The 24,399-nt window shown below is 50.2% G+C and overlaps 2 protein-coding genes across 2 annotated transcripts; one reads left to right on the forward strand and one right to left on the reverse strand.

The window, feature by feature from the left end:
• Positions 1 to 8,227: 8,227 nt before the first annotated feature.
• On the reverse strand, positions 8,228 to 11,530 carry PtA15_7A428 (uncharacterized protein; the record flags this gene model as incomplete). The annotated part of the gene is made up of 11 exons (XM_053171033.1): positions 8,228 to 8,244; positions 8,319 to 8,359; positions 8,454 to 8,610; positions 8,686 to 9,104; positions 9,179 to 9,298; positions 9,373 to 9,461; positions 9,534 to 9,618; positions 9,694 to 10,972; positions 11,045 to 11,178; positions 11,249 to 11,391; positions 11,471 to 11,530. The coding sequence occupies 11 exons, from the start codon at positions 11,528 to 11,530 to the stop codon at positions 8,228 to 8,230; spliced, it is 2,544 nt and encodes an 847-aa protein (XP_053022255.1).
• Positions 11,531 to 18,610: 7,080 nt separating this feature from the next.
• On the forward strand, positions 18,611 to 18,876 carry PtA15_7A429 (uncharacterized protein; the record flags this gene model as incomplete). The annotated part of the gene is made up of 2 exons (XM_053171034.1): positions 18,611 to 18,786; positions 18,849 to 18,876. 2 exons carry the CDS (start codon positions 18,611 to 18,613, stop codon positions 18,874 to 18,876), a joined length of 204 nt encoding a protein of 67 aa, XP_053022256.1.
• Between the last annotated feature and the right edge of the window lie 5,523 nt (positions 18,877 to 24,399).

A 24,399-nucleotide genomic window follows, 5' to 3' on the forward strand; every position in this document is an offset into this window, starting at 1 on the left:
TCACGCAAGAATTCTTGATAGGGCATAAGTCCCTCTGGCAAAGCCTCAGGCAGGACTTAGTTAAGTTCGATATCTGTGTACTCTTCATTTCCATTTTCTCTGACTCTGACTCTAACCCTGAGAGCATCCACATCCGTGGCTAGATTAGCCTAGGCTAACTAGCTTGGATTACGATTGGAATAGGATAATCCAATTGGCCATCCGCATGGGTGGGGATTAGCGGGTCCGAGGCTGTTGGAGGTTATGTGTTTAGGTGCCTATATGTTATGTGTTTGGCACCTAAACACATAAAGTTCATGCTAACAAGCATGATGCATATTCATTTTGGGATTAGTCCCAGGATTAGTGGGGTCTACATTTAGACCCCACTAGCTCCATACGGAGCTCCGGGCTAAGTTGATCCCCGGTTGACCCAACCCGATGTGAGTGTGGGGTTGAACTAAGTGCCCTAATCCGGGCTAACTTGGCGCCCGGTGCGGATGGTCTGACTGGGGAATCTACAAGTGGGGGGAAGGACAGTTCTTATGTTAAGCTCAAACAACCCTGACCCCCTTATTTTCACATATGCTCTTCCACAACATAGCTTGTGTCACTGTATCTTCCCCCCCTCCTCTCAAAAGATTCCGTCAAATCGTTTTGAATATGTATACTTTAAATCATGTATTACATTCTTCTATTTATCACATACAGAAACAACATAAGAAGAGTGATATTGTATTTTTTTTTCTGAGAAGCAGGGGGGATATGTTTATGAGTCGACAGAGATTCCTTTCCTCCTCCGATCCTCTTTCGCCGTTCGAATATCCTGCAAAACGAATAACAGCGATGAAGTGCAGCACCATGAATGGAAAAGGCGAGATGGATGTGCTGATGGGAGAGCAGGAGACGCACGGAGAGTAATGCATGATCCGACTCTTCACGGATCTTGGATGGGTTGGAGACGGAGATATCGAGCAAGGTGTAGCCGTGCTACAATTGGCTACGCGACAGGCGCCCATACTAGGGGCGCGCTGTACGCGTGTTAGGTTTTTCCGGCTCCGCACGAGCCAGGAGTTAGAGGTGCCGAAGCCCCTGCGTACTGCACGCAAGGGGTTGTTGGTTTTGTTTCTTCTTTCTTTTCTCAGACAAGGCGTGACCTGTACACGCCCATATTGTCTGTACCGTTGAATTATCATTCATCGTTTTCTTCTTGTTGTTTGGTTCTCTTTTCCATTGTCGGCCCTTATAAAAGGGCCTCTCTTGTATGTCTGTTTCCCGCATCCATCCCCTGTCGTTGGAAATCCAGACACCTCTTCTTTGTCATTTAGCCGCGTGTAGCTTTGCTCCGCCGCAGGCCCATTTTCATAGCCTTGTAGCCTGCCCGACTACAAGTGGTAGCGAGTTCCTTTTTACGTTCCGACGTTTTTTTCGACTCCACTTTCGGCACCGCTTTCCCTATAATACCAATCAAACAACCCTTTAAAATCGTAGTCTTTTTCTTCGCGCTTCGGCAAATAAAAAACGTAAGATTAGACATCTCTTTGGTTTGGTCTGGGTCACGGTTGCCTCAGTTGGAGTCCCCAGTCTCTTGTCGACTGGTCCTCTGGGGCAGGGTCCTGCTTGGCGTGCTGCGCGCGCATTCGTCTGGTGTTTTTTCTTCACAGTCACTGACGTGTCGAAATTATCCTTTTGTTTTTTGTTTCTGTCCGTGATTAGATGCCCGTTGGTCATAGTCCCCCAAGTGGGAAGCAACCTCTTCCTACCGTTGGCGGCGAGGTTGTCCCTCAACCCCCGCAGGATGGCGTCCGATACTCGAAACGCGAGGTCGAGGCGATGAACCCAGCCGAGCGTCTGTGGTACGATAACCACCGAGACCTCCCTCAATGCCAGGAGGATCTCATCGGATACGACAATGATGCTGTAAGTCACACTACGACGAATAGTAGTGACGTTGTTAAGATGTTGACCCATATTGTTGGGCAGATGAATCTCGACGGACCTGTGAAGAAGGAACCGACGGATTCCAATCGTTTTGGTCCAGCCCCGCCGGTCGACGCGGAGCCGTTGAAGACCGTGTACGAGGAGGACCCGTTGAAAGTCCTCAAGTACTGGCCCGAAGAGCACCCGAAGTTCAAGGGGCAACCGGGCGATGATGCCGTGACCTGGCTTAGCAGGTTGGCGGTACACCTCAACGATCGCAGCGCCCACCCCGCCATCTGGCACAAGGTCGGCGGCCTCCGTTTGGGCGGTAAGGCTTCAGATGATTACTGCGACGCCGCCCTCGCCGGAACTCGCCCCAAGAATTGGGACGAATTCAAGCACTGGTTGGTTCGTTTAAGCCCGCTAGGTACCAGTCCGGCGGCACTAGCTAGGGAGCTCGGCGCGTTGAAGCAGGGCCCCAACGAGACCCTCCAAGCGTTCTACGCTAGGTATCGTGCTTGGATGTCCCGCGCGAAATCGCACGGGTATCCTTTCGATGCGATCACTTCCTTCGTCAATTGTCTGACGAAGGGGCTCGCGAAACGGGTTTTCGAAGAGATCACCCGCTGCCAGGTCCAACGTACCCCGTTGGACTTGGATCAAGTTGTTGTTACGGCCATGGAGTACGATAGTGCGTACCGTGGCGACGCCGCCTTAGCTTCGACTTCGGCGGCAAGTTCTGGTTCCGGTTCCGGCAAGCGTCGAACCGAAGGTGGCGGCGACAAGGCTGGCAAGAAAAAGTTGTATTGCTACAACTGTCGGTCGAAGGATCACCTTCTTGCGGACTGCAAAGAGCCCAAGACGGAACGCCAAGCGGCGTACGAGGCCGCCCACCCCCCTACTGACAAGGGGAAGAAAAAAGCTTAGTCGACGTGGAACCGTCTCTCCCGTCGACATCCGTTGTAGTTACTGTGACCGCCTCCCCCCCTTCTCCTATATCTCGAAATCAATCTCTTGTCACAGTTCCTATTGAGCCTCAGGGTGGAAGACCCACCCCTGAGTTTGATGCATCGTTGAGTTCAGCTGATGCCCCAGGCGTGGGGACAGCCGCCTCAGTAGAGCCGTCTGAGGACGCCGCTGATGTCGTATATGATAGTTTAAGTTCTGTTCCGCTGGCTGCCGCATCCGCGGCTGCTGAGTCGAACACGATTCGTGTAGATTTCCTACACGAGGTTGAAGGACGCTTGGCCAGAGTTCTTCTCGACACGGGCGCAGGATCGTCCTACGTGTCTTCTTCATTTGTATCTTCTCATTCTCTTCCCATCTTTCATTCACCATCTTCATTCTGCGTCGCCGGCGCTTTTGGTGATAAAATTAAAGATAACCGGCTTGCTAACGTCCATTTCTCCTTTTCTGAGGTGGACTTCGTTTGTGTTTGCAGGATCGCGCCGTTAGCTAGTTACGACGTGATACTTGGTCGTGATTGGATCGCAACGCACGTTTCGTCAACGGATTGGGAGCACAACTCGTGGCGTCTTAAGGGGCCAGGCGGTAATGTTGTCGTTTTTCAGCCTTCCTTGCCCGCTATCTCCTTGATTCAGGAGACAGTCCTCGCGCCGCTGACGGACGAGGATGAAGTTTTGTTACCTAAATTTTTTAGGCGCCGTGGCATCTGGGAAGGTGCAGCAGAAAAGCTGCTTGCGCTCACGGAATCGGAGGGCGTGGAAGGCCCGCGCGAAGAACGCTCGGCCGACCTACCCACTGTGTTTGGGAAAGAGAAGTTAGGTGAAGAGCTTCGTGCGCTAATAGCCGAGTTCTCGGACCTTTTTTCCCCCATTGTTAAAGCCTCGACACGCAAACGCGTGATCGAGCATCTTGTTGATACTGGTACGGCCGCGCCTATTTATCAGCCGGTCCGACAACTGTCGCCAGCTCTGCTGGGTACTCTGAAAGAGAGACTTAATGGCCTTCAAGATGCCGGATTTATCCGGCCATCTACGTCGGCGTGGTCTTCACCGATTGTATTTGTTAAAAATCCTTCCTCCGGGAAGGTAAGGCTGTGTGTTGATTACCGGCAGGTGAATGCTGTCACAAAGAAAGACAGGCACCCGCTGCCGGTAATTCAAGAGTGTTTTGATGCGCTTCGCGGTGCGAGGTTCTTTTCCAAGATTGATTTGCAGCAAGGGTTCCATCAGATGAGGATAGCCCCTGATGATGTACCCAAAACTGCGTTCGGGACTAAATACAGTCACTTTGAGTGGCTCGTAATGCCCTTTGGTTTGGTTAATGCACCCAGTACTTTCCAGCGTATGATGACCCACATCTTGAGGGAATTCATCGATGTGTTCGTCCAAGTATACTTGGATGATATCCTGGTATACTCTAGGTCAGAGGTCGAGCACCTCGAGCATGTGCACACGGTTCTCCAAGTCCTTCGAGACGAAGAGTTGAAGTGTTCTGGAGCTAAATGCTCCTTTGGCTTGCGTGAAATGCAGTATGTAGGCCACGTCGTTGGATTTAACACGATCCGGCCGATGAAAGAAAAGATTGAATGTATTCAATCTTGGCCGCGCCCCACGACTGTCTATGACGTCCGGGCTTTCTTAGGATTGTGCGGGTTTTACCGCCGTTATGTTAAAAACTTCGCGAAAATTGCTACCCCTCTTCATGGCCTAACGGCTGGAGGCGTAAAGAAATGCGAGAAGATCTTGTGGTTGCCCGTCCATGACGCGGCGTTTGTTTTTCTTAAAGAGGCTCTGGTGTCTACACCAATCCTCCTTACCCCGGATACAGCTAAGGCCTTCATTATGGAGACTGACGCGTCAGACTTTGCTGTCGGCGCGGTACTGTTGCAATATGGCGACGATGAGCGTCTGCACCCGGTTGCTTTCGAGAGCTGCAAGCTCAACAAAGCCCAGATTAACTACCCGGCACAAGAGCGGGAGTTGTTGGCCATTATCCACGCTTGGCGGAAATGGCATGTTTATTTAGATGGCGCTGTTGTCACAACCATCGTGTATACAGATCATGCGTCCCTGGTTTATTTGAAATGCCAGAAGCTCCCGTCCAAGCGGCTCTGCCGCTGGCTGGAGGAGTTCGCCGAAATGGACATTGAAATCCGTTATAAGAAAGGCGCTGACAACATTGTTCCTGACGCGCTGTCCCGACGGAGTGATTTATCACTCGTGGATGATATTGGCGACGTCCTTGATGAGACCGATTGGCCTTTGATAATCCCTTACTTGATTGATAAAAGGGAGATTCCAGCTTGGGTCCCCGAGGGGCTCGTAATGAGAGCGAAGCAGAATTTGAAGTCCTTTGAATATGACTCGGACGACGAGACCCTGATCTATCTGGGGCGTCCCGGACTGCTCGAACGCTCACCGTTTATCCCGCTAGCACACCGGTTCGATCTACTTCGAGCGGTTCATGATGATTTAGGTCACCGTGGCCGTGACTGCACACTACAGGTGCTGCGTGGCCGAGGTTGGTGGCCCAGACGGTACGAGGATGTTAAAAGTTATATTGCCACTTGTGCGCCGTGCCAAGTGCATGAGCGTGCGCACGCGTCGCAGGAAACAGGACTTCAGGTCCCTTTGCCTGCGGTGATGCCGTTTGAGCGGTGGTCCTCCGACTTCATTAAGATGCCGGAGAGTTATAAGGCGGGATACAATTGGATCTTGACTATTGTCGACCATTGTACATCCTGGCCAATAGCCATCCCTCTAAAAAACGCTACGGCAGATGCTATCGCAGAAGCCGTGTTTGATCATGTGATCACCCCTTTTGGGTTACCTCGCGAATTCCTCACGGACCGCGGGTCTAACTTTTTGTCTGCCGGGTTTGCCAGCTTTTTGGCCAAGGCAGGAGTTAAGAAGCTTAATACTTCTGGTTATCACCCCCGTACCAACGGGAAATGTGAACGGTTTAATGGTATCCTGGAGAAGGCTCTTTTCCGCCTGAATACAACTGGGGACCCCAAACGGTGGGAGGATTTTCTCCCCGCTGCTCTATTCTCTACTAGGATTCACGCAAGTGATAGTAGTAAGTTCTCGCCCTTCGAGCTTGTTTATGGTGTAAAACCACGGCTGTTGGGTGATAAGCGACGCATGGTCGCCGCAAATGAGGCCTGTCCTGGCGAGCATGAATTAGCTGCCAGGATTGAGGAGCTTAATAAGCTCAGGTTGGCGGCAGCAGGTAATACTGCCATTCGCGCCGAGGCCAATAAAGCCGCTTTCAATAATAAAACTAGGTTTGCTCGCGATGTAGACGCCCTTGTTGTGGGCCAATCTGTTAAACTTCGCAACGAGGAGCACACGAAGGGCAGCCCACGTTGGTTCGGCCCCTTCGAGATCAAGGCAATTTTGCCGAATAATGCTTATATTCTTAACGACCAAAATGGCGACGAATACTCGAGGCCCGTGAACGGAAATAGCTTGAAGCCGGTGTCCCTACGATCTTTGGTGGTCAATGGGATGTGGGCGACGCCCCCCGCAATTGCTCAGCGGGAGCGGCAGGCTGAGGCCCGCGTGGCCAAGGCCCTGCTTAAGAAGACCACTTCGGTGGCAAAGTTATCTAAGCCGGTAAAGGCTAAAAAGGTTAAAGGCGCCGGAAGGCCTCCGGCCCCGTCGGTTACTGATTCTCCGGCTACCCCGGCTCAGCCGGCGCGGAAGATACGCGTCCGTTTTGACGGCCAGCTGCTCCCGGAAGGTGCTGGGGCAGCCCCTGTCTAGGGGGGGGCGGTTGTAGCCGTGCTACAATTGGCTACGCGACAGGCGCCCATACTAGGGGCGCGCTGTACGCGTGTTAGGTTTTTCCGGCTCCGCACGAGCCAGGAGTTAGAGGTGCCGAAGCCCCTGCGTACTGCACGCAAGGGGTTGTTGGTTTTGTTTCTTCTTTCTTTTCTCAGACAAGGCGTGACCTGTACACGCCCATATTGTCTGTACCGTTGAATTATCATTCATCGTTTTCTTCTTGTTGTTTGGTTCTCTTTTCCATTGTCGGCCCTTATAAAAGGGCCTCTCTTGTATGTCTGTTTCCCGCATCCATCCCCTGTCGTTGGAAATCCAGACACCTCTTCTTTGTCATTTAGCCGCGTGTAGCTTTGCTCCGCCGCAGGCCCATTTTCATAGCCTTGTAGCCTGCCCGACTACAAAGGTCTTAGCCAAACAGGCCGCGCCGAAGCCAAGCAGTCCCCGCCCGATCGGCGCCTGCACACAGACCCCCAACGCCGCCCACAAGCCATGCAAAAACGGTCAGGACGTGATGATTCTCGGCCAGCTCTTGCGGCGAAGAGCTCGGGAGACTTAACTCCGAGGAGCGTGAAGGAGTTGTATCCGAGTCTTGCGTGCTGGAGGTTGGCGAAGACGAGGAGGGGATAATAGAGCGCCAAGAAGCTGAGGACGTAGCCGAGCAGTTTCCGGACCGGCTTCCGCTTCGTGGTCGATGATAGCAGCACGGATCCTTTGGCTGGCCCACGCCCTGATGTCGATCCTTCTTCCCTGGCCATCTCTTTCCTGATGTCGTTTTGTTGGCTGGCGTGAGCTGGCGTGGTGGTGCAGTTGGAGATGGATCGCGGTGGTTAGGCGCGGGGTGCCCGAGTGTGCTCGGGCGCCCCGATTCCGCAGGCACCCTCCACAACTTTCCAACACACATTGTGGATACACCCATGACAGCTATACAACCCTGAACAGAGTATTCACACATGCATTAGAGAAAAAGATGAGCAATCTTACGTCCTACTTACAAACAAAAAGGAGACCAGGGCCCGCAAAAAACAGTCAACCACACACAAAGAAAGATGTTTGTTCAGATACAAAAAGAAAGAAAAAAAAAGAGAGAAAAAAAAAACGCAGGAAGAAGGGAGACGGGGGGTAAGGGGGAGTGTGGGTTGGAGGGAGGCAGGAATAGTTGAACAACATTGGTGTATATATATATATATATTTGTATGTATATGGCATGCACTAGAAACGAAAGAGAAGGAGGTAGGAGCTGAAGAAGAAAATAAGATCAGTATAAATAGCCAGCACACATCGTCGCCCCCGGCTCTTTATCTTGGGGCCGAAGAGAGTGTGCTGGAGCTGGCCCCGAAACGATGCGAGCAGAGAGCGGGGCCAACACGGATTTGAAGAAGGAAAGAACGTGTGTATATGTATGTATGTGGTGGAAAAGAGAGCAGACGAGGGGGGCGGGAGGGGCCGGGAGGCCGAGGAAGCGGACCGGCAGCCGGCCAGCCCACGCAACACATCTCCCGCACCCCCTCCAGCCTCCACAGACATCCTCCTGGGGACACAAATACAGCCGCCGCCCCAGCCGGCCTCCTGGCCGCTCACTCGACCGCAAACCCTACACAAACAAAACCATCAATCAGCTTCACCTCTCCGCCTCACTGGCACGCCGCGAAAACGAAGGGAACGGACCAAGAGTCTCCTCGATAGCGAAGCTGATCTTCTGTTCCAACCTGCACTCCCCACCACATCGTCCCGCCGCAACAAGACACCCGCGCCCAAATAAGCGCAAATACGACAACGAGGAGGGGGAGGAGGGGACTTAACTGGTCGAAGTTGGGATAGGGAGGCAAGTCGAGCCGGTTGAAGCAGGTGTGGGACTTGGGTAACTGGGTGATTTCGCCGGCTTTCTCGATCGTGAAGCGGCGAGGGCCGTCGGATCCTTGGAGGTCTTTGAAACCATTGACAGGGATCCTCGACGTGCCTACATGTCCAACATCCCAACTATCAGCCTTCAGCAGTTTCTTACAAAAAAAAAAGGGGGGGGGGGGGGGCGAACCGGTGGTAAACTGGAGCAAGCGGGACTTCTTCTCCGCAGGCCAGGCCCGGACGGCCTGCCAGAACCACTTGATGACCTGATCGTCGGGCTGGTACCCGCGATAATCGGTGTGCTTGATCCAGTCGTCGACGTCGATGTCCGACATCCCTCCAATGAGGAGCTCGAGCTCGCGCTCGTCGAAGACGTTGATCAGTTCCTGCGGGATCAGCTCGTGGAAGCCGCTCAGAAACGCCCGGAATTGCTCCACCACCCGTTTCTCAATCCGCCATTGCGTGATCAACTCGATGTATTCCTTCTTGTTCTCCTCCGTCACCGGCATGTTTCGCCCGTTCTCTTTGAGGTCGATCGTCACTACTTCGCCAAACTTCTCGTCCTCTACCGAAAACGAGTTTTCAATCACATCCGTGATGTCGTTCTCCCTGTACAACAGCTTCCACTCTTCAGATCTCCCCATCCTTCCGCCCCATATAAAGAAGAAAGAAAAAAAACTTACAGCATCCATGTCAATGATCGGAATATCTCGGCATCCACACTCTCCATGTCCGCAAGGGCGATCTTCTTCTTAAGGATCATCTTGTAGAAACTGGTGATGAAGTAAGCATCGAGGAACCGTCTATGTACATCCCCAGCCCCCAATCAGTTTCCAATCAGTCCAAGTTAAAAAAAAAAAGAGACGATCAGACAGACCTGTGGAAGATAGCCAAGGCAAGGACCCGGCCGATGAATTTGAAGTAATTGAGATGTTCGGGGTTCACTCCACTGTGGGGATTGATTTGCTGTATACACATGTAAGGAAAGAAGATGAGTGACCGGCGGAGATCTATACTATCTTGCTGAGCGGGACTGACCAGGGTGTAGTTGTCGACGGCCGAGTACTCGAAGAGACAGTAGAACGGGTTAAACATCTCATGCGATAGTAGAAAGAAAAACTCTCTGTTGTGGGAGAGTGAGTGGGGCACACGTCAGAATATGCGATGCAAGGAGGAAAGAACGGGCAGACAGACGCACCGAGACACGCCGCCGTAGTCGAGTCCATCCTCGCCATCGAACTTGATCATGAGACGCTTCTTGAGATCGTTAGGTTGCTGACGCATGATCTCAGCATAGGAGTCCTCGAAGATATGGCTGCGTCTGATCTTGACATGGCACTGTCCAGGGTTCGGTCTGAGGGCGGGCTGGGACCTGAAGTAGATGAGTTTCCTGCGGAAGTCGCGTTTGTACTGGGGCACGTTCTGGTCGAGGGAGCTCGGCAAGCGGGGGTCGTCCCAAGTAGTGGTCTTGGTGTTGTGGTCGACGAAGTAGACCCGGGCGGTGGATGTGAGACGCATCTCCCAGCCGGAGGGGAGCGGGCCGAGTTGGGAGACGGCCTGGGGCTGGACGTTGTTCCCGTTGGGGCCCATGACCCGGAGGAGCTGTTGGCGACGGGGGTCGACCCAGGTGGTGGTGCGGGTGTTGTGGTCGACAAAGTACGGCCGGCCCTCCGGGGTGAATCGTTGCTCCCAGCCTGCGGGAAGTGGGCCCCAGCCGGCAGTCGTCGAGCCGCCCTGGATGGTCGCGGTTGCAGCTGATCCTGAGCCGGCTGCTGCGGGCGTGCTGGTGGAAGTGGCCGCAGGAGTGGATTCGCTGACGGATGGGGAGGCAGTCGAAGAAGCGTGGGGTGTCATGGCGGTCGAGGAGGTGCCGCTGATGGTGGTGGCGCCTTCGGCAAGGAGGTCGTCTGCCAGGGTCCGATTGTTCATTCGTTGTCGATCGTTGGCCTGGGCAGCGTTGGCCTGGTTGACCTGAGCTTCTGTACTTCGGGGCGGACGGGTCCAGGTGGTAGCCCTCGTGTTGTGATCGACGTAGTAGGTCCTGCCGAGATGATCGACTCGACGTTCCCAGCCAGTGGGTAAGGGGCCGTACTGGTCTTCGGTGGTCGAGTAGTTTCTGTTGGTGCTCGAGTTGCCGGTGACGGTTGATGGGTTGGACATCGTTCCCGCAGTGCTGCTGGTAGAGGTGGAGGGAACGGTGGTGGGGGAGATGTGAGAGGGGCTGGTGAGCTCGCTGTTGGCGCTTGAGGTGGAGCCGGGGGTGTTAGTCGGAGAGGGTGAGGCGGTGCTGAGAGTGCTGGAATGGGTGGGGGTGGGGGTGCTGGTTGCATTGAGACTGGATGAGCTCTCGTTTGAGGGCGGCGGGGGCTGGGGACGGTTGCGGATGGGGGTGGAGGTGTTGGTGGAGAGCTGGACGATGAGCTTGCCGTGGACGACCATGTTATCGTTTGACTTTTTCAAGTCGCGCGTCAGAGTGACTGGGTAGGATGGGCAGCCAGTCAGCAGATGGAATGGCTGTGTAGCAGATGGAGGAGGGAAGCGCCGTTTACCTTCGCCGCCGAGATCGAGATCCAATGCACTGGAGACTCGGATGTTGATGACGCCCAGGAAGCCTTGGTCCTTGCGTTTGAATTTCTTCTGATCGAAGATCTGGACGGTGACGACCGAGGAGTCTTTGACGGTGCTGGGGGAAGGATGGGTCAGCGAGTCAGCAGCAGGCCGCTGTTGGGTGGTGAGTGTGGGGTTCTGCTAACATGTCGAAGCTTTCGTTCCAGTAGGGGTTGAGTGTTCGCTTGATGGCTGTGGTAGTTTTGGTGTGGTCGCCGTCGACCATGATGACTGCGAAGGGGTCGGGCAGGCGGAAGACGTCTCGCTTGCTGAGGCCATCGGCGGCGACCTGAAAAAAAGCTCAGGCGAGGTCAGAATGTATTTACAGCCGGCGATTGGCTCCGGGTGGGGTGGCAGGGGATACTGACGACGGTGAGTCGGACGGTCTTGGATCGTTGCGGGTTGGGAGGGGCTGAGCCACTGGACATGGTCAACGGTGGATGGGGGATGGGGGATGGTGGATGGTGGATGGGAGGATGGATGTGGTCAACAGGGGGAGGGGCAGTGCGAGCCGAGCTACATAGCACAGCACTTGCCACTGCTAGCCTCCCGATCCCCCCGGGTGCCCTGCCAACGCCCACCGAGTCACTCCGCCAAAGAATTGCACAGCGCGAGTCAAAAGACAGCCATGGCCTTTCTGCGCCGAGCCTCGCCGGAAAGGTATGTATGTAGATCTAGTCTCAGAGCCCTGGCCGAGAAGAGCCTCATCCACGCCCGGCACGCACCCCAGTCCAGGGGAAACAGATCCTCGCGGTTTGCAGGGTCAAGAAGCTAGTGTTGCCGGCTTGGGAGATTCAACTGTACGGAATCCAGCTCCAAGCAAGCCGCTGCCAATGATTTTTTGTGAAGGGGTCTTCCGGGTACATAGGCTTTGCGCCGCCAACCCTGCTCCAGGCTGTTGCCTTCAGGGTCTTGCGGAACTTTGCTCGATTTGCCCAGTTATGTCTGGTGAGGAAATACCTGCGAACAGATATGATCTTGCCCCTCTCAGCGCTGCTTCCTCATACCAAGCATCTCCCCCCAATCTTAACAACATCCGAGTCTTCAACTTCCACAACCAACTCAACAAATCAATTCTACTTCCATCTCTATCTCACTTGTCTCTCCATATCTTGCCATCGCCTCTAAATACGTTAAGCTGCCTTAAATTTGCTTCAGATCCTCACAGCCGACTTATCGCTCCTTAGTTCCCAGACCCAAGCATGAAATCCAATATCTCCATGCTTTTGAGTTCTATTCTTTTGCTGTTCGTCAGCAGCCCAATCGGGAGCGCTGCCGGACATCCATCACCCAGCAACCCCGAACAGCCAACGGCACGGGGTGGCGATGCCCCCCCTGTCGCATCACTGGGAACCTACCACCACACCAATCTTTCGCGCCGGGCACCAGGCGACAGTTATTGGGTATGCCACAGTAAAGATTATTTATATAACGGTCTTACCTGTCTGAACGACGCTAAACATGGTGAGTCGAGCATATTTCTTAAGATCCTCTCTACGTATTCGTTGTACAGACCATAGTATTAGAGACTGAGTGTATCCTCCATCCTTTCAGAGGGTTACTTTACTGGAGATATACGGAATGATGAGCAATGGTATCACATGGAGGGCATGATTTTCATGTGTAAAAATGGTTTTAGAGGGCTTTGTTGTAGGGTAAATCCTCTCGGAGAAACCGCTGACTTGTTGCTCACTTGACACAATTCTTGCTAACAATCTGCTTTCGCTTTCCATTTGACCTCGCTTTCAACCATCCAGCCCAGCAGTCCATTTGATAGAAACAGGTGCATCAACGCGACTCCAACTAAAAGGCCTTAGCTCTAATCCTAGCTCAACACTGTCCTTGTCAAACTCTTCATGCCTGCTGCTAGATGACATGTATATAGTCCTCCACTACTTGGCCTGTTATTAGCATATTAGCACTATCACTTCCTATTAGCATATACTAGTCCGTTATAGTTACACGTTGTAGTCCGCAGCTCCTCTCTTGAAACCTATCTTGATTGTACTTAGTCCAGCATCTCCTGTTACTGTTTTTCCTCAATCATCTTTGTTTCAAGATTGTTCGCTCTGCTCACTCGACTACACCTTTAGGTCCGTTTTCTACTCTTGCTTATCTCATCAACCTTGTTTCTTATACTACTCTTTCATCCAGGTTTGTCTTGTGCTCTTGTCGCCGCCGCCTGTTGCCTGCTTGCTCACGAGCATCTCAAACCTTTATAAAAGGTTAGTATAACTTGAAATCAATCATCTTTGTTTCAAGATTGTTTGCTCTGCTCACTCGACTACACCTTTAGGTTTGTCTTGTGCTCTTGTCGCCACCGCCCGTTGCCAGCTTGCTCACGAGCATCTCAAACCTTTATAAAAGGTTTGTCTTGTGCTCTTGTTGCCACCGCCCGTTGCCTGCTTGCTCACAAGCATCTCAAACCTTTATAAAAGCTTTTTTGTCTTATAGGTTATGAGCCCAGTTGGCCGCTAAAGCGCCCCTGGATTATTTTCTTTGACTCGCATCTCTCTGCAAACCAACCATGTCGACCACTCCTTGCCTTCCAACTCTCAAGGAAGAAAACTACAGCCACTGGAAAAGAAAAATCATGGCGTATTGTATGGAGAAAAACACGGACAACTTTCTCTTGTGATCAGACAAAGCGGTTAAAGTCTTGTGGACCGAGCGAAAGAAGCAAGCAGCTGGAGTAATACTCAGTAACATAAGCAATGATATCAAGGCTTGTTTCGTCACTGATGAGAACCGGTATCAGCCACATCTCCTCTGGGAGACTCTTAGAACTCACTTCGAATCCAATACACCTCAAAATCAGGCAAAGGTGTATCAAAAATTCCTTAAAGTTGGCTTCAAGACAACTCTTCCTGACTTTCTCACTCAAATAGACAACAGCATTGCCAACATGCGGTTGGTAGGATTAAAAATTAAAGTTCCCAAACCTGAAGAACCCGACGTTAACAAAACTCTTTTGGCCAAACAAATTGTTGACAAACTTCCTGCTTCCTTTGACACAACTAAGGAGCTCATTTTTCTCAAACAACCCCTCACACTGTTGAGGGTAATTTGAGCACTTATGCATTTTGGATATGCATTATGTAAATGAAATTGTGGAGGCTGGGTGTTCCTGAACTCGCAAACTCGGAAGTTTCTTTTTCTCTTGGCTTTCTTGCTTACAACCACTCGAGTCGATTGGAATCAAGTACAAGAAAATCAAGACTCCGAAAGCCCTAGTGATTCAAGAATCAGCAATACAGGTACAGAGTGACTATCACATCAAGTATTCAACTTAACATTAACCTTGTACACCCTTTGAATAAACTCAGCTCGCTCAAGTCAAGGAAACATCAAGTCGGTTTAGGAGGAGTAACTTCAAGTAAACACATTAGGAGTAAAACATGTTGGTTTCTTTTATCTCTAATGTTTAATAATCTTGTTTCTCTGACTAAATCCATGTTGTTTCTAGTTAATTGTTCTTTAGTTTGAGTTCTTATCATTGTTGTCGTCATTGTGTTCAGTTGTCTTGTCTTGGATATTATCTCTATTCAGTTCGTCGTGTTTCTCTTTTCACTCTTGGTTGTTTGTGTCTTATGTCTCATTGTTGATTTCTGATCATTTTTACTTGTTTAGTTTTCTATTACTACTGGTTGAAAATAAAGTCAAAGATTTACAACAAAGAGTCTTGACGTCTCATCACACACACTGGCAATAGTTCAAAATCAACTCAAACAGAAGAGTCTCAATTCTGATTCCACCTCCGCTTCCACTATCAAATTGGAATCTGCCGTGAAAACAACGTCTCAATATTCAACCCAGTATTGCTCAGGCGGCAAGCACAACCCAAAAACAAGACACTTGGAAGAGAATTGCTATCATCTCTACCCCAGCAAAATGCCTGAAGGCTTCAAGGATTGTCGGAAAGCAAAAGCGGTCAAAGCACAAGTCAACAATTCTGACAACAAAAGCATCTCAAGTCAACACGGAGTTTTATTCTGCTCCAGTAAAGCCTTTCTCTCCTCTCGTAACAAGCAAGACAACTTGATCCTTCTTGACAGTGGTTGCTCTGATCATATGTTTTCCTCTTGGTCATCGTTCTCCAAATACAAGAAAATGAAGTCTTTGGTCGAAATAGCGGACGGGCAGAAGCTACCCATTATTGGATCTGGCTACGTGACACTCAAGAGCTCATCCAGTGAAGAACACAAATTCAAGGCACTTCACGTTCCTCAGCTGTCTCAACCTCTTTTGAGCTTTGGTTGTTTATTCCTCAAGAACTGTGATCTTGTTTGTCAAGGCCCCGACTCTTTCTCGGTAATGAACACTTCGTCAAACGTTCAGCTCTTTCAAGGTTCAGTTCATGGCAAAATAATGGCCATTGAAGCAAAAATTTCGAGCACTTCTGGTGAGTCAATTTCACTCTCATCCAATCTTGCAGCAAAAGTTGACACTGTGAAAAAAACTCAAGAAAGTGCTGTCAGTTGACATGCAGCATACCTGAGTTCATTCCTAGTTGAGACCAGGCCCATACAAATGAATCCCAGGGTGGTACACCCTGGAAAGTTTGGAATTTCCTCAGCTTAAGTCCATAGTGCAAAATGCACTAGGCTGAGGTACAGGAAGCTTGGTCTGGGGTGCACAGACTCAGTCCTGAGGTGAATGCTCAGCTGCCCCTGACTCATCCAAAGTCCCCCACATTGGAGGTCACGTGTACATGCTTGACCTCCCCATCCCTCCGGGTCAACAAGAGTAAGCACCCTTGTTGAAAAAGAGGGATCCCACCCGGTCAAAAGCTATATACAACGACTTCGACCGGGAGGAATCCCTCCCGGTCGATAACGTTACCGGGAGGAGTCCCTCCCGGTCAACTGCCATACACAGCAGTCCACCGGGAGGAGTCCCTCCCGATCGACTGCCATACCCAGCAGTCGACTGGGAGGAGTCCCTCCCGGTCGACTGCCACATCAAGCAGTCGACTGGGAGGAGTCCCTCCCGGTCGACTGCCATATGGAGCAGTCGACTGGGAGGAGGGGAGGAGTCCCTCCCGGTCGACTGCCATACACAGCAGTCCACCGGGAGGAGTCCCTCCCGATCGACTGCCATACCCAGCAGTCGACTGGGAGGAGTCCCTCCCGATCGACTGCCATACCCAGCAGTCGACTGGGAGGAGTCCCTCCCGGTCGACTGCCACATCAAGCAGTCGACTGGGAGGAGTCCCTCCCGGTCGACTGCCATATGGAGCAGTCGACTGGGAGGAGGGGAGGAGTCCCTCCCGGTCGACTGCCATACCCAGCAGTCCACCGGGAGGAGTCCCTTCCGGTCGACTGCCATATCGAGCAGTCGACTGGGAGGAGGGGAGGAGTCCCTCCCGGTCAACTGCTGTATATAGTTTTCGACCAGGAGGGACTCTTCCGGTCGACAGGTTTATATTGTGGTCGACCGGGAGAGACTCCTCCCGGTCGACAGTCACATATATCAGTCGATTGGGAGGAGTCCCTCCCGGTCGACCCCAATATGAACCAGCCAATCGGGAGGAGTCCCTCCCGGTCGACAGCCATATCGAGCAGACGACCGGGAGGAGTCCCTCCCGGTCGGCAGCCATATCGAGCAGTCGACCGGGAGGAGTCCCTCCCGGTCGACGCATATATCAGTCGATTGGGAGGGACTCCTCCCGGTCGACTGCTAGGAGTCCCTCCCGGTCGACTGCTAGGAGTCCCTCCCGGTCGACTGCCATATCGAACAGTCGACTGGGAGGAGGGGAGGAGTCCCTCCCGGTCGACTGCCATACACTGCAGTCGACTGGGAGGAGTCCCTCCCGGTCGACTGCTGCATATAGTTGTCGACCGGGAGGGACTCCTCCCGGTCGACAGTCACATATATCAGTCGATCGGGAGGGACTCCTCCCGGTCGACTGCTCAATATGGCTGTTGACCGGGAGGGACTCCTCCCGGTTGGCTGGTTCATATTGGGGTTGACCGGGAGGGACTCCTCCCGATTGATTGATATATGTGACTGTTGACCGGGAGGAGTCTCTCCCGGTCGACCACAATATAAACCTGTCGACGGGGAGAGTCCCTCCCGGTCGACAGCTATATACAGCAGACGACCGAGAGGGACTCCTCCCGGTCGACAGTTTGTATTGTGTTGATGACCGGGAGGGCTTCCTCCCGGTCGACAAGGTTGTGTTTGTTGTGTTGTCAACCGGGAGGGCTTCCTCCCACTCGACACGTGTGTTGATGACCTGGAGGGCTTCCTCCCGGCCGACACTGTTGTGTTTGTTGTGTTGTTGACCGGGAGGGATTGACGCACGGGAAGGTATGCCCTTGTCAACCAGGGGGGATTCCTCCTAGTCAACACGGGCGCGTATTCTTGCTCACATAGGGGGCATTCTTCCCAGGGGGTCGTTGACAAGCCAGCATGGATTTGTATGGATGACCAGTCAGCACCAGTACTGTGCAGGTGTTGAGGTGTATGGCTCAGGACACACTTAGCACATGCAAATACTGTGCTAAGTCCAAAGCTGAGCTACAGATCTTCTTTTGACACTGAGCTAACCTGTGATTAAACTTGGAATGACCATGGATGTACTTGAAGTTTCAACCTGGAATGCGCATGTCAACTGACAGCACTTTCTCGAGTTTTTTTCATAGTGTGATCCTGAATCTATGCACAGACAAGCGGGACACCCAAGTGCTGAAGCACTAAAGCTGTTATACGGAGTCGATTTTTCAACGTTATCTTGTGACTCATGTTGTATTTCAAAATCTCAATGTCTTCCCTCTCCTAAAGCTATACTGGATTTTGTCTACATGGATCTTAGTGGAAAGATCACTCCATCAACTCTTGGTGGAGGTCAATATTACTTCAAAATAACCAATGCTTTGTCCTCCTACAAACACGTTTTCATCTTATCTTCTAAATCCCAAGCCTTTGAGAAATTCCAACAATACTGCAATGAAGTTGAGAATCATCATGACGTCAAAATCAAAAATGTTGTGACGGATGGTGGGGGGGAATTCTGCTCCAATGCTTTTGAAGAATTCTATCACAGGAAAGGGATTATTCATCACATCACAGCGCTGTACACCCATCAGCAGAATTCTATTGCTGAACGTGGCAATTGCACAACCAGCGAAAAAGCTTGGGCTCTCCTTAAGCAGGCCGGCTTGCCGGCATCTCTCTGGGGTGAAGCCGTAACCACAGCAGTTTTCTACAAAAACATCACACCAATGAAACGTCTCAAATGGTCTTCGCAACACAAGCTTTGGTTTGGTGTCAAATTCAACATCTCAAGACTGAGGACCTTTGGATGCAGGGCTTATGTCAACATCCCTAAGGAGAAGCGTATAGGGAAATTCGGTGACACTGCAAAGCGTGGCATTCTTCTTGGCTATCGGCATGGGATTCACAACTGGAGAATCTTACTTCCCAGAAACCGGGTTGAGTATAGCCACGACATCAGTTTTGACAAGGCTTGTTTTCCAGGAATCTCCCCGGTTTCCAATGACAATATGTCAACATCAGAAGAGTTCACTGAATCCAACAACTCATCCCCTGTGGCCCCTCCTGCCCTACCTTCCACCATCAGCAAAAGTTCACATGAAGACTTTCAAACTCCTCCACTAATTCCTGTGGATGAGGATCTTCCACTGCTGGACGGACGGTTTCTTGACAACAACCTGGACAAGTCTTTGGATACTCAGGTTTCCGGATTGCCTCCGGCGGACATCACTGCGCAAGCACTTGCAGCAGAGCAGGCGGGAGTTGGGAAACCTAACTCTGAGTCGGACGCAGCATCATCATCTGCGCGTCCTAAACCTAGCTTCACATATATACCAGCTGATATTCCCGCCCCCCACAACATTTCCTCCAACATTGACCCAGCCAACATCATATCAACTCGTCGTCGGGCCCATCTCACCAACGCCATCCTCACAACTCAGCCTTTCTACAACTCCATCTTTGCAATGGCCGCCGCAGCTGACACAACTGGCTCTATCCCGCGCACCTATCAACAGGCCATGGTCTCGCCGGAGGCCAATCACTGGCATGAGGCCATCAGGGTCAAATTGGAGGCCATGACTCGCCTTGGAGTTTGGGAGGTAGTCCCTACAACTGATCAGTCACTGCTTGGAACAGTTTGGGTCTTCAGGAAGAAATACAATGCAAGCGGCAACTTGGTCAAATACAAGGCTCGACTCTGTGCGCAAGGGAGCGCACAGCAAGAAGGAATTGACTTCAACAAAACCTATGCTCCAACGGGTTGCTCTTCGGCCTTGAGAACCTCTTTCACCTACGGTGTCAATGCGGGCATGCAGATTCATCAGATGGATGTCCGCAACGCATTCCTCAACAGTGATCTAGAGGAGGTAATTCATCTTTGTTGTCCTCCCGGATTCCTCGCTCCCCCCGGCCACTGCCTGAGACTGAAAAAGTCCATTTATGGATTAAAGCAGGCCCCTTGCATCTGGTACTACTACTCCCTTCGGGACTTCTTCCAATCCATCAACTTTGCTCCCTCCTCCGCCGACCCTTGTCTCTTCTTGTCTTGAGTTCCGGGTTGGGAGTGTCTTGTTCATGTTTACGTGGACAACATGGCGATTATCAGTCACGACGTCAATTGATTCAAAAAGCTGATTTTGGATCGCTTTCTCATGGACAACCTTGGACAAGCCAGCTCTCTTCTTGGAATGAAAATTGCCCATCACAATGGCTTCATCACTCTTTCCCAAACCCGCCACATCAAGCAACTTCTTCAAGAATACAACTACATTGATGTTTGCAAGGTTTCCACTCCAATGGTTCCCAACACTCATCTGGTGTCTGCTTCTATTCATGAGATCAAGGAGTTTGCTAACCTTAACATCAGCTATTGAAGGGCTATTGGCTCTCTCAATTACATCGCAACAGCCACTCGTCCGGATATTGCCTTCACTGTCTCTCAGCTCTCCCAACATCTGGAAAATCCGGGTATTACTCATTGGCGAGCTTTTCTTCATGTTCTCCAATACCTCGCCGGCACCAAGAACTTGGCTCTCAAGATAGGAGGGGGAGATAAGAAGTTCTGTGTCTTCACCGACGCCAACTGGGGTAACTGTACCAACACTCGACAATCCTACTCTGGTTACCTCTTGACTTGGGGCAACTCTATTCTTGCTTGGAAATCCAAAAAGCAAGCTTCTGTTTCTTCCTCAACCACCAAGGCTGAATACCGTGCTCTATACGACGGAGTTCAAGAGTCCATGTGGCTCGACATCCTCATGAAGTCCATCACAGGCTCATCTATCTTTCCTGTGTCAATCTTCACCGACAACGTCACCACCCTCTCACTTTCCAAAGATCCTCTTGCCACCCACCGCACCAAACACATTGACATCAAATATCACTTCATCCGGGAAGCCGCTTGCCACGACCATGTCAACATCACATACGCGTCTTCCGCCGACATGCCAGCTGACGGTCTCACCAAATCCCTCACCTACCCAAAGCACTCCACCTTCCTTGACCTTCTCCACATGACAACCACCAACGCTTGAAGCTAGAAAACAAGGGGGGGTATTAGCATATTAGCACTATCACTTTCTATTAGCATATACTAGTCCGTTATAGTTACATGTTGTAGTCCGCAGCTTCTCTCTTGAAACCTATCTTGATTGTACTTAGTCCAGCATCTCCTGTTACTGTTTTTCCTCAATCATCTTTGTTTCAAGATTGTTTGCACTGCTCACTCGACTACACCTTTAGGTTTGTTTTCTACTCTCGCTTATCTCATCAACCTTGTTTCTTATACTACTCTTTCATCCAGGTTTGTCTTGTGCTCTTGTCGCCGCCACCCGTTGCCTGCTTGCTCACGAGCATCTCAAACCTTTATAAAAGGTTAGTATAACTTGAAATCAATCATCTTTGTTTCAAGATCGTTCGCTCTGCTCACTCGACTACACCTTTAGGTTTGTCTTGTGCTCTTGTCGCCACCGCCCGTTGCCTGCTTGCTCACAAGCATCTCAAACCTTTATAAAAGCTTTTTTGTCTTATACCTGTCACATATATCAATTCTTGTTACTGTAAATTCTCATTCCATGATAAATGTGTTAACATCATCTCTGGTTTCAGGAGAAAATAAAACAAAATTGCTGCTAGGAAGCTCTTGTGGCAACTGTGTAGAACATGAGGCCTTGTCCGCCCTTTGTTAGAAGGAAAAGACTGGTATCATTGCAAACTCTCAAGAACCAGTAGTAGCAATAACTTGAGAGTTGGAACAATTTAAGATTAGCAAATTTAACATAGATGACAACAAGAATCAATGTTTACCTGATAACAGTTGAAAATAAATACAAGCAAACAGACAATTGTGAAGATCTTAAAAATTGGGCATAAACTAAAGAAATAAATGACACATAGAAAGAACCCAACTTGGCCATAAGTGACAGTAACACATAATACAATGATGTCAATTCAAGTACCTCCACTTCTCCCCCTGAGTAAAACTGCTACAGTGCCCCCCACGACTTCTCAACTACCCCTACAGGGGGGTTCCAAATTTTGGAGTTTTTTTTCCAAAAATTCTTTTAAAAGTGGGCTGGTGCTGGGCTCTTTTTGGCCCATTTTTTGATGCAAATGTCACATTTCACCAACCAGACCTGGTAACATGCATGATAATAGTCCAAAGTCGCTGAAATTTCACTGGACCCGCTGCCAAGAGAGCAATGAAGAAATATTCTTCACATTGCCACATTCCAAAGAGTGTACTGATGGATATGGCAATCAACAATAACTAAGGAGGTACATGTTTACATAAATACCTACACCTGTAGTATGTATGTACTTGGATAATTTAGTCTCTAAATACATGATAAATATTCCATAAGTCCATAGTACATGTCTGTAACCACATACTATGGTCTTAAAACCAGCTGTTCCAAATTTTGCATCTGAAAAAAATGAAACTTTTTTTTGAGGCATTGCACAGACTTCAAAGTTATATTTTTGAGTTCTCCTACGTCTGTAGGGCTCAAAAATGTATAGTTTACATGTGATACATGTCTGGTGACTTTGAACACATTGTTCAAAGTTCAATTTTTTTTTGCAGGTGCGGGGTAGTTGAGAAGTCGTGGGGGGCACTGTAGGTTGGTGATTAAATGCGCAAGCTGACTCACTGAAATTGAGACCAATTGACCATGAGCAATGGAGGTTGATGAGTCATAGTGATGGTTAACATTAACTTGGATTGACTGGGCAGTTGAGAGCACTTCCTTGTCTTCTTCTGATCTTGAGCCTGAGTTGAGTGAGCATGTGGAAGCAAAAGAACCTACAAGTCTTTCAAAGGTTGTATAATGTTTACACTTATTCAGTCAAGTTGTTTCAGTTTAGGAGGAATAAAAAAATTCATGAAAAATCACTGGTGTCCTTCTCAAGGAAGAATTGGATCCTTGCACGGGAATCCGTCAATTTTTCTCTTGTTGTCAAAAGCTGCCTGGAAAACTGTGCTATGAGATTCAAAGTTAGTTGTAAGCAAGGTGCCAAGGTGGATATTGAGAGGATTTTAGCAACTAGAATTGCATTTCATTAGACAAGTGTTCTAGTTGTAGTAGCGGTTCTTGCATCATAGAGAGGTGGAACAGAATTGAAATAGAAATTTACCTAGAAGCAGACTGTAGGGCCGCTGTCTAGGTTTGAGTAGAGAAGAGGTGGAATCACTGTTCTGCAATGCTGCTGCTGATCTATTGACATTGTTGTGAGACTACAGACTCAGGTGAAAGGCCGCGCCCTCATAAATTGAGTAAGCGGCTGGGATCCCCATTAGCTGCAGAAACTGGTAAGCAAAGCAAACCAGCTCCGCAGTCCAAAAATGGTTCCGCGGGGTCAAAAAAACTGACACATCAATCCCTGGTGTATGCAGACTTGACTCCAACGACCAGCAAACTCAGGCTCGCGGGGAATCCCGGCCCACTGCCACTCAGAGCAAGAATATCAGCGACTACCAAAGGTAAGCCGCTGATGTTTAAACTTTGACCTGGTCAGATAAGCGCTAATGCCTTACCCCAAAACTCCCGCAGACAAAGTCGACCGGGAGAAGATCAGCCTCACCGATCCCCCTCAAAGAGAAGGGAACAAAATAGGTGAGTGTCTGTATCCAAGCTAAGACGGGGAAACAAAAGGCTAATATGGGGAGCGACATTGTAACAGACAACGTTGCTCAACTCATTCGCCGTTTCGCCAAAACCAAGCAAAAAGGGCCCTAAGGGCCACGTGCTCAAAGAGAGTAAGAGACAAGCCGTCTCCTTGATTGAAAGAGAAGAACAGAAACAGAACTAACGCGCCTAACGCACTTTGTGCTCACAGATTGCCTCAGCAACAATCACCGTGAACAGCTGCTTCTCAACTCTTTTCTTTCTTCTCATCTCTCCTCAGCAAAGAGCGGTCTATCTCCTGCTCTTAGGTAAATCCCCTCAAAGATAATTGTTTTCTTTATTTCTGTCTTAGCGCACTAGTTGTACTCAAGTCTAACAAGAAATACATTTCTTAGTCTTCTGAATTCTTTCAATTGTGTCTCAATGTCAGCATCTGCTCCTTTCTTCCCTTTTTGGGTTATGTAAGGTTCTCTTACTTGGGCTGAGGTTGTTCCTCTTTTCTTGCCTTGGCTTAGGGTGTGCAGTTGGTCAGGGCTGCCGTTGATATCTGCTTTATCATATTTGGCGTGTTAGTCCTCTGACCCTGCTCTTTCCTAGCTTGTGGAACTCGGCTGCTTACCTCCTGCGTTGCCTATTTGACTCGCAGTAGCTGCTGCTCTGGTTCTGTTATTGGGCTGTTTGCCTGTTTGGAGGGGATGAGCTATTAGCTTCTTCCTTGTTGGGTATCAGGTCAGGAACTCTACTACTCACCAGAGGTGGCAGACAAGATCCTTTCCAGTAACAACAATTGGCAAGGTTTTCTTGCTTTGTTGATCTTGCTGCTTTTGTGGTTGGTACCTGCATTCATCAAGAAGATGCGCTCAGTTTTCCCAGCCCCTCAAGCAGCTTGGGCTGCGGAGAAAGGTTCACTTGGCTTACCTTCTTCTGCAGCTGTTGTGGTTTGTGGTACCCTCCTTGCCTTAGGCGAGGGGGCCCATTCCCCTTGGCCTGTATTCTTACAGATATACAAATCACAGGAAATACCGACTTTTCTGATATCTTATTTTTTGGCTATCTTAATCAGAGATTGGAGAGCCTGGTTCCTGTGGAAATGAATTGAACAACCATACTTTTTTCCTTGGTCAGTTCAATACACACAGCTCATACAGCTTAAGGAACCCTGAAAATCCTTA

This window comes from Puccinia triticina, chromosome 7A (genome assembly GCF_026914185.1).
Source record: "Puccinia triticina chromosome 7A, complete sequence".
NCBI lineage: Eukaryota > Fungi > Basidiomycota > Pucciniomycetes > Pucciniales > Pucciniaceae > Puccinia > Puccinia triticina.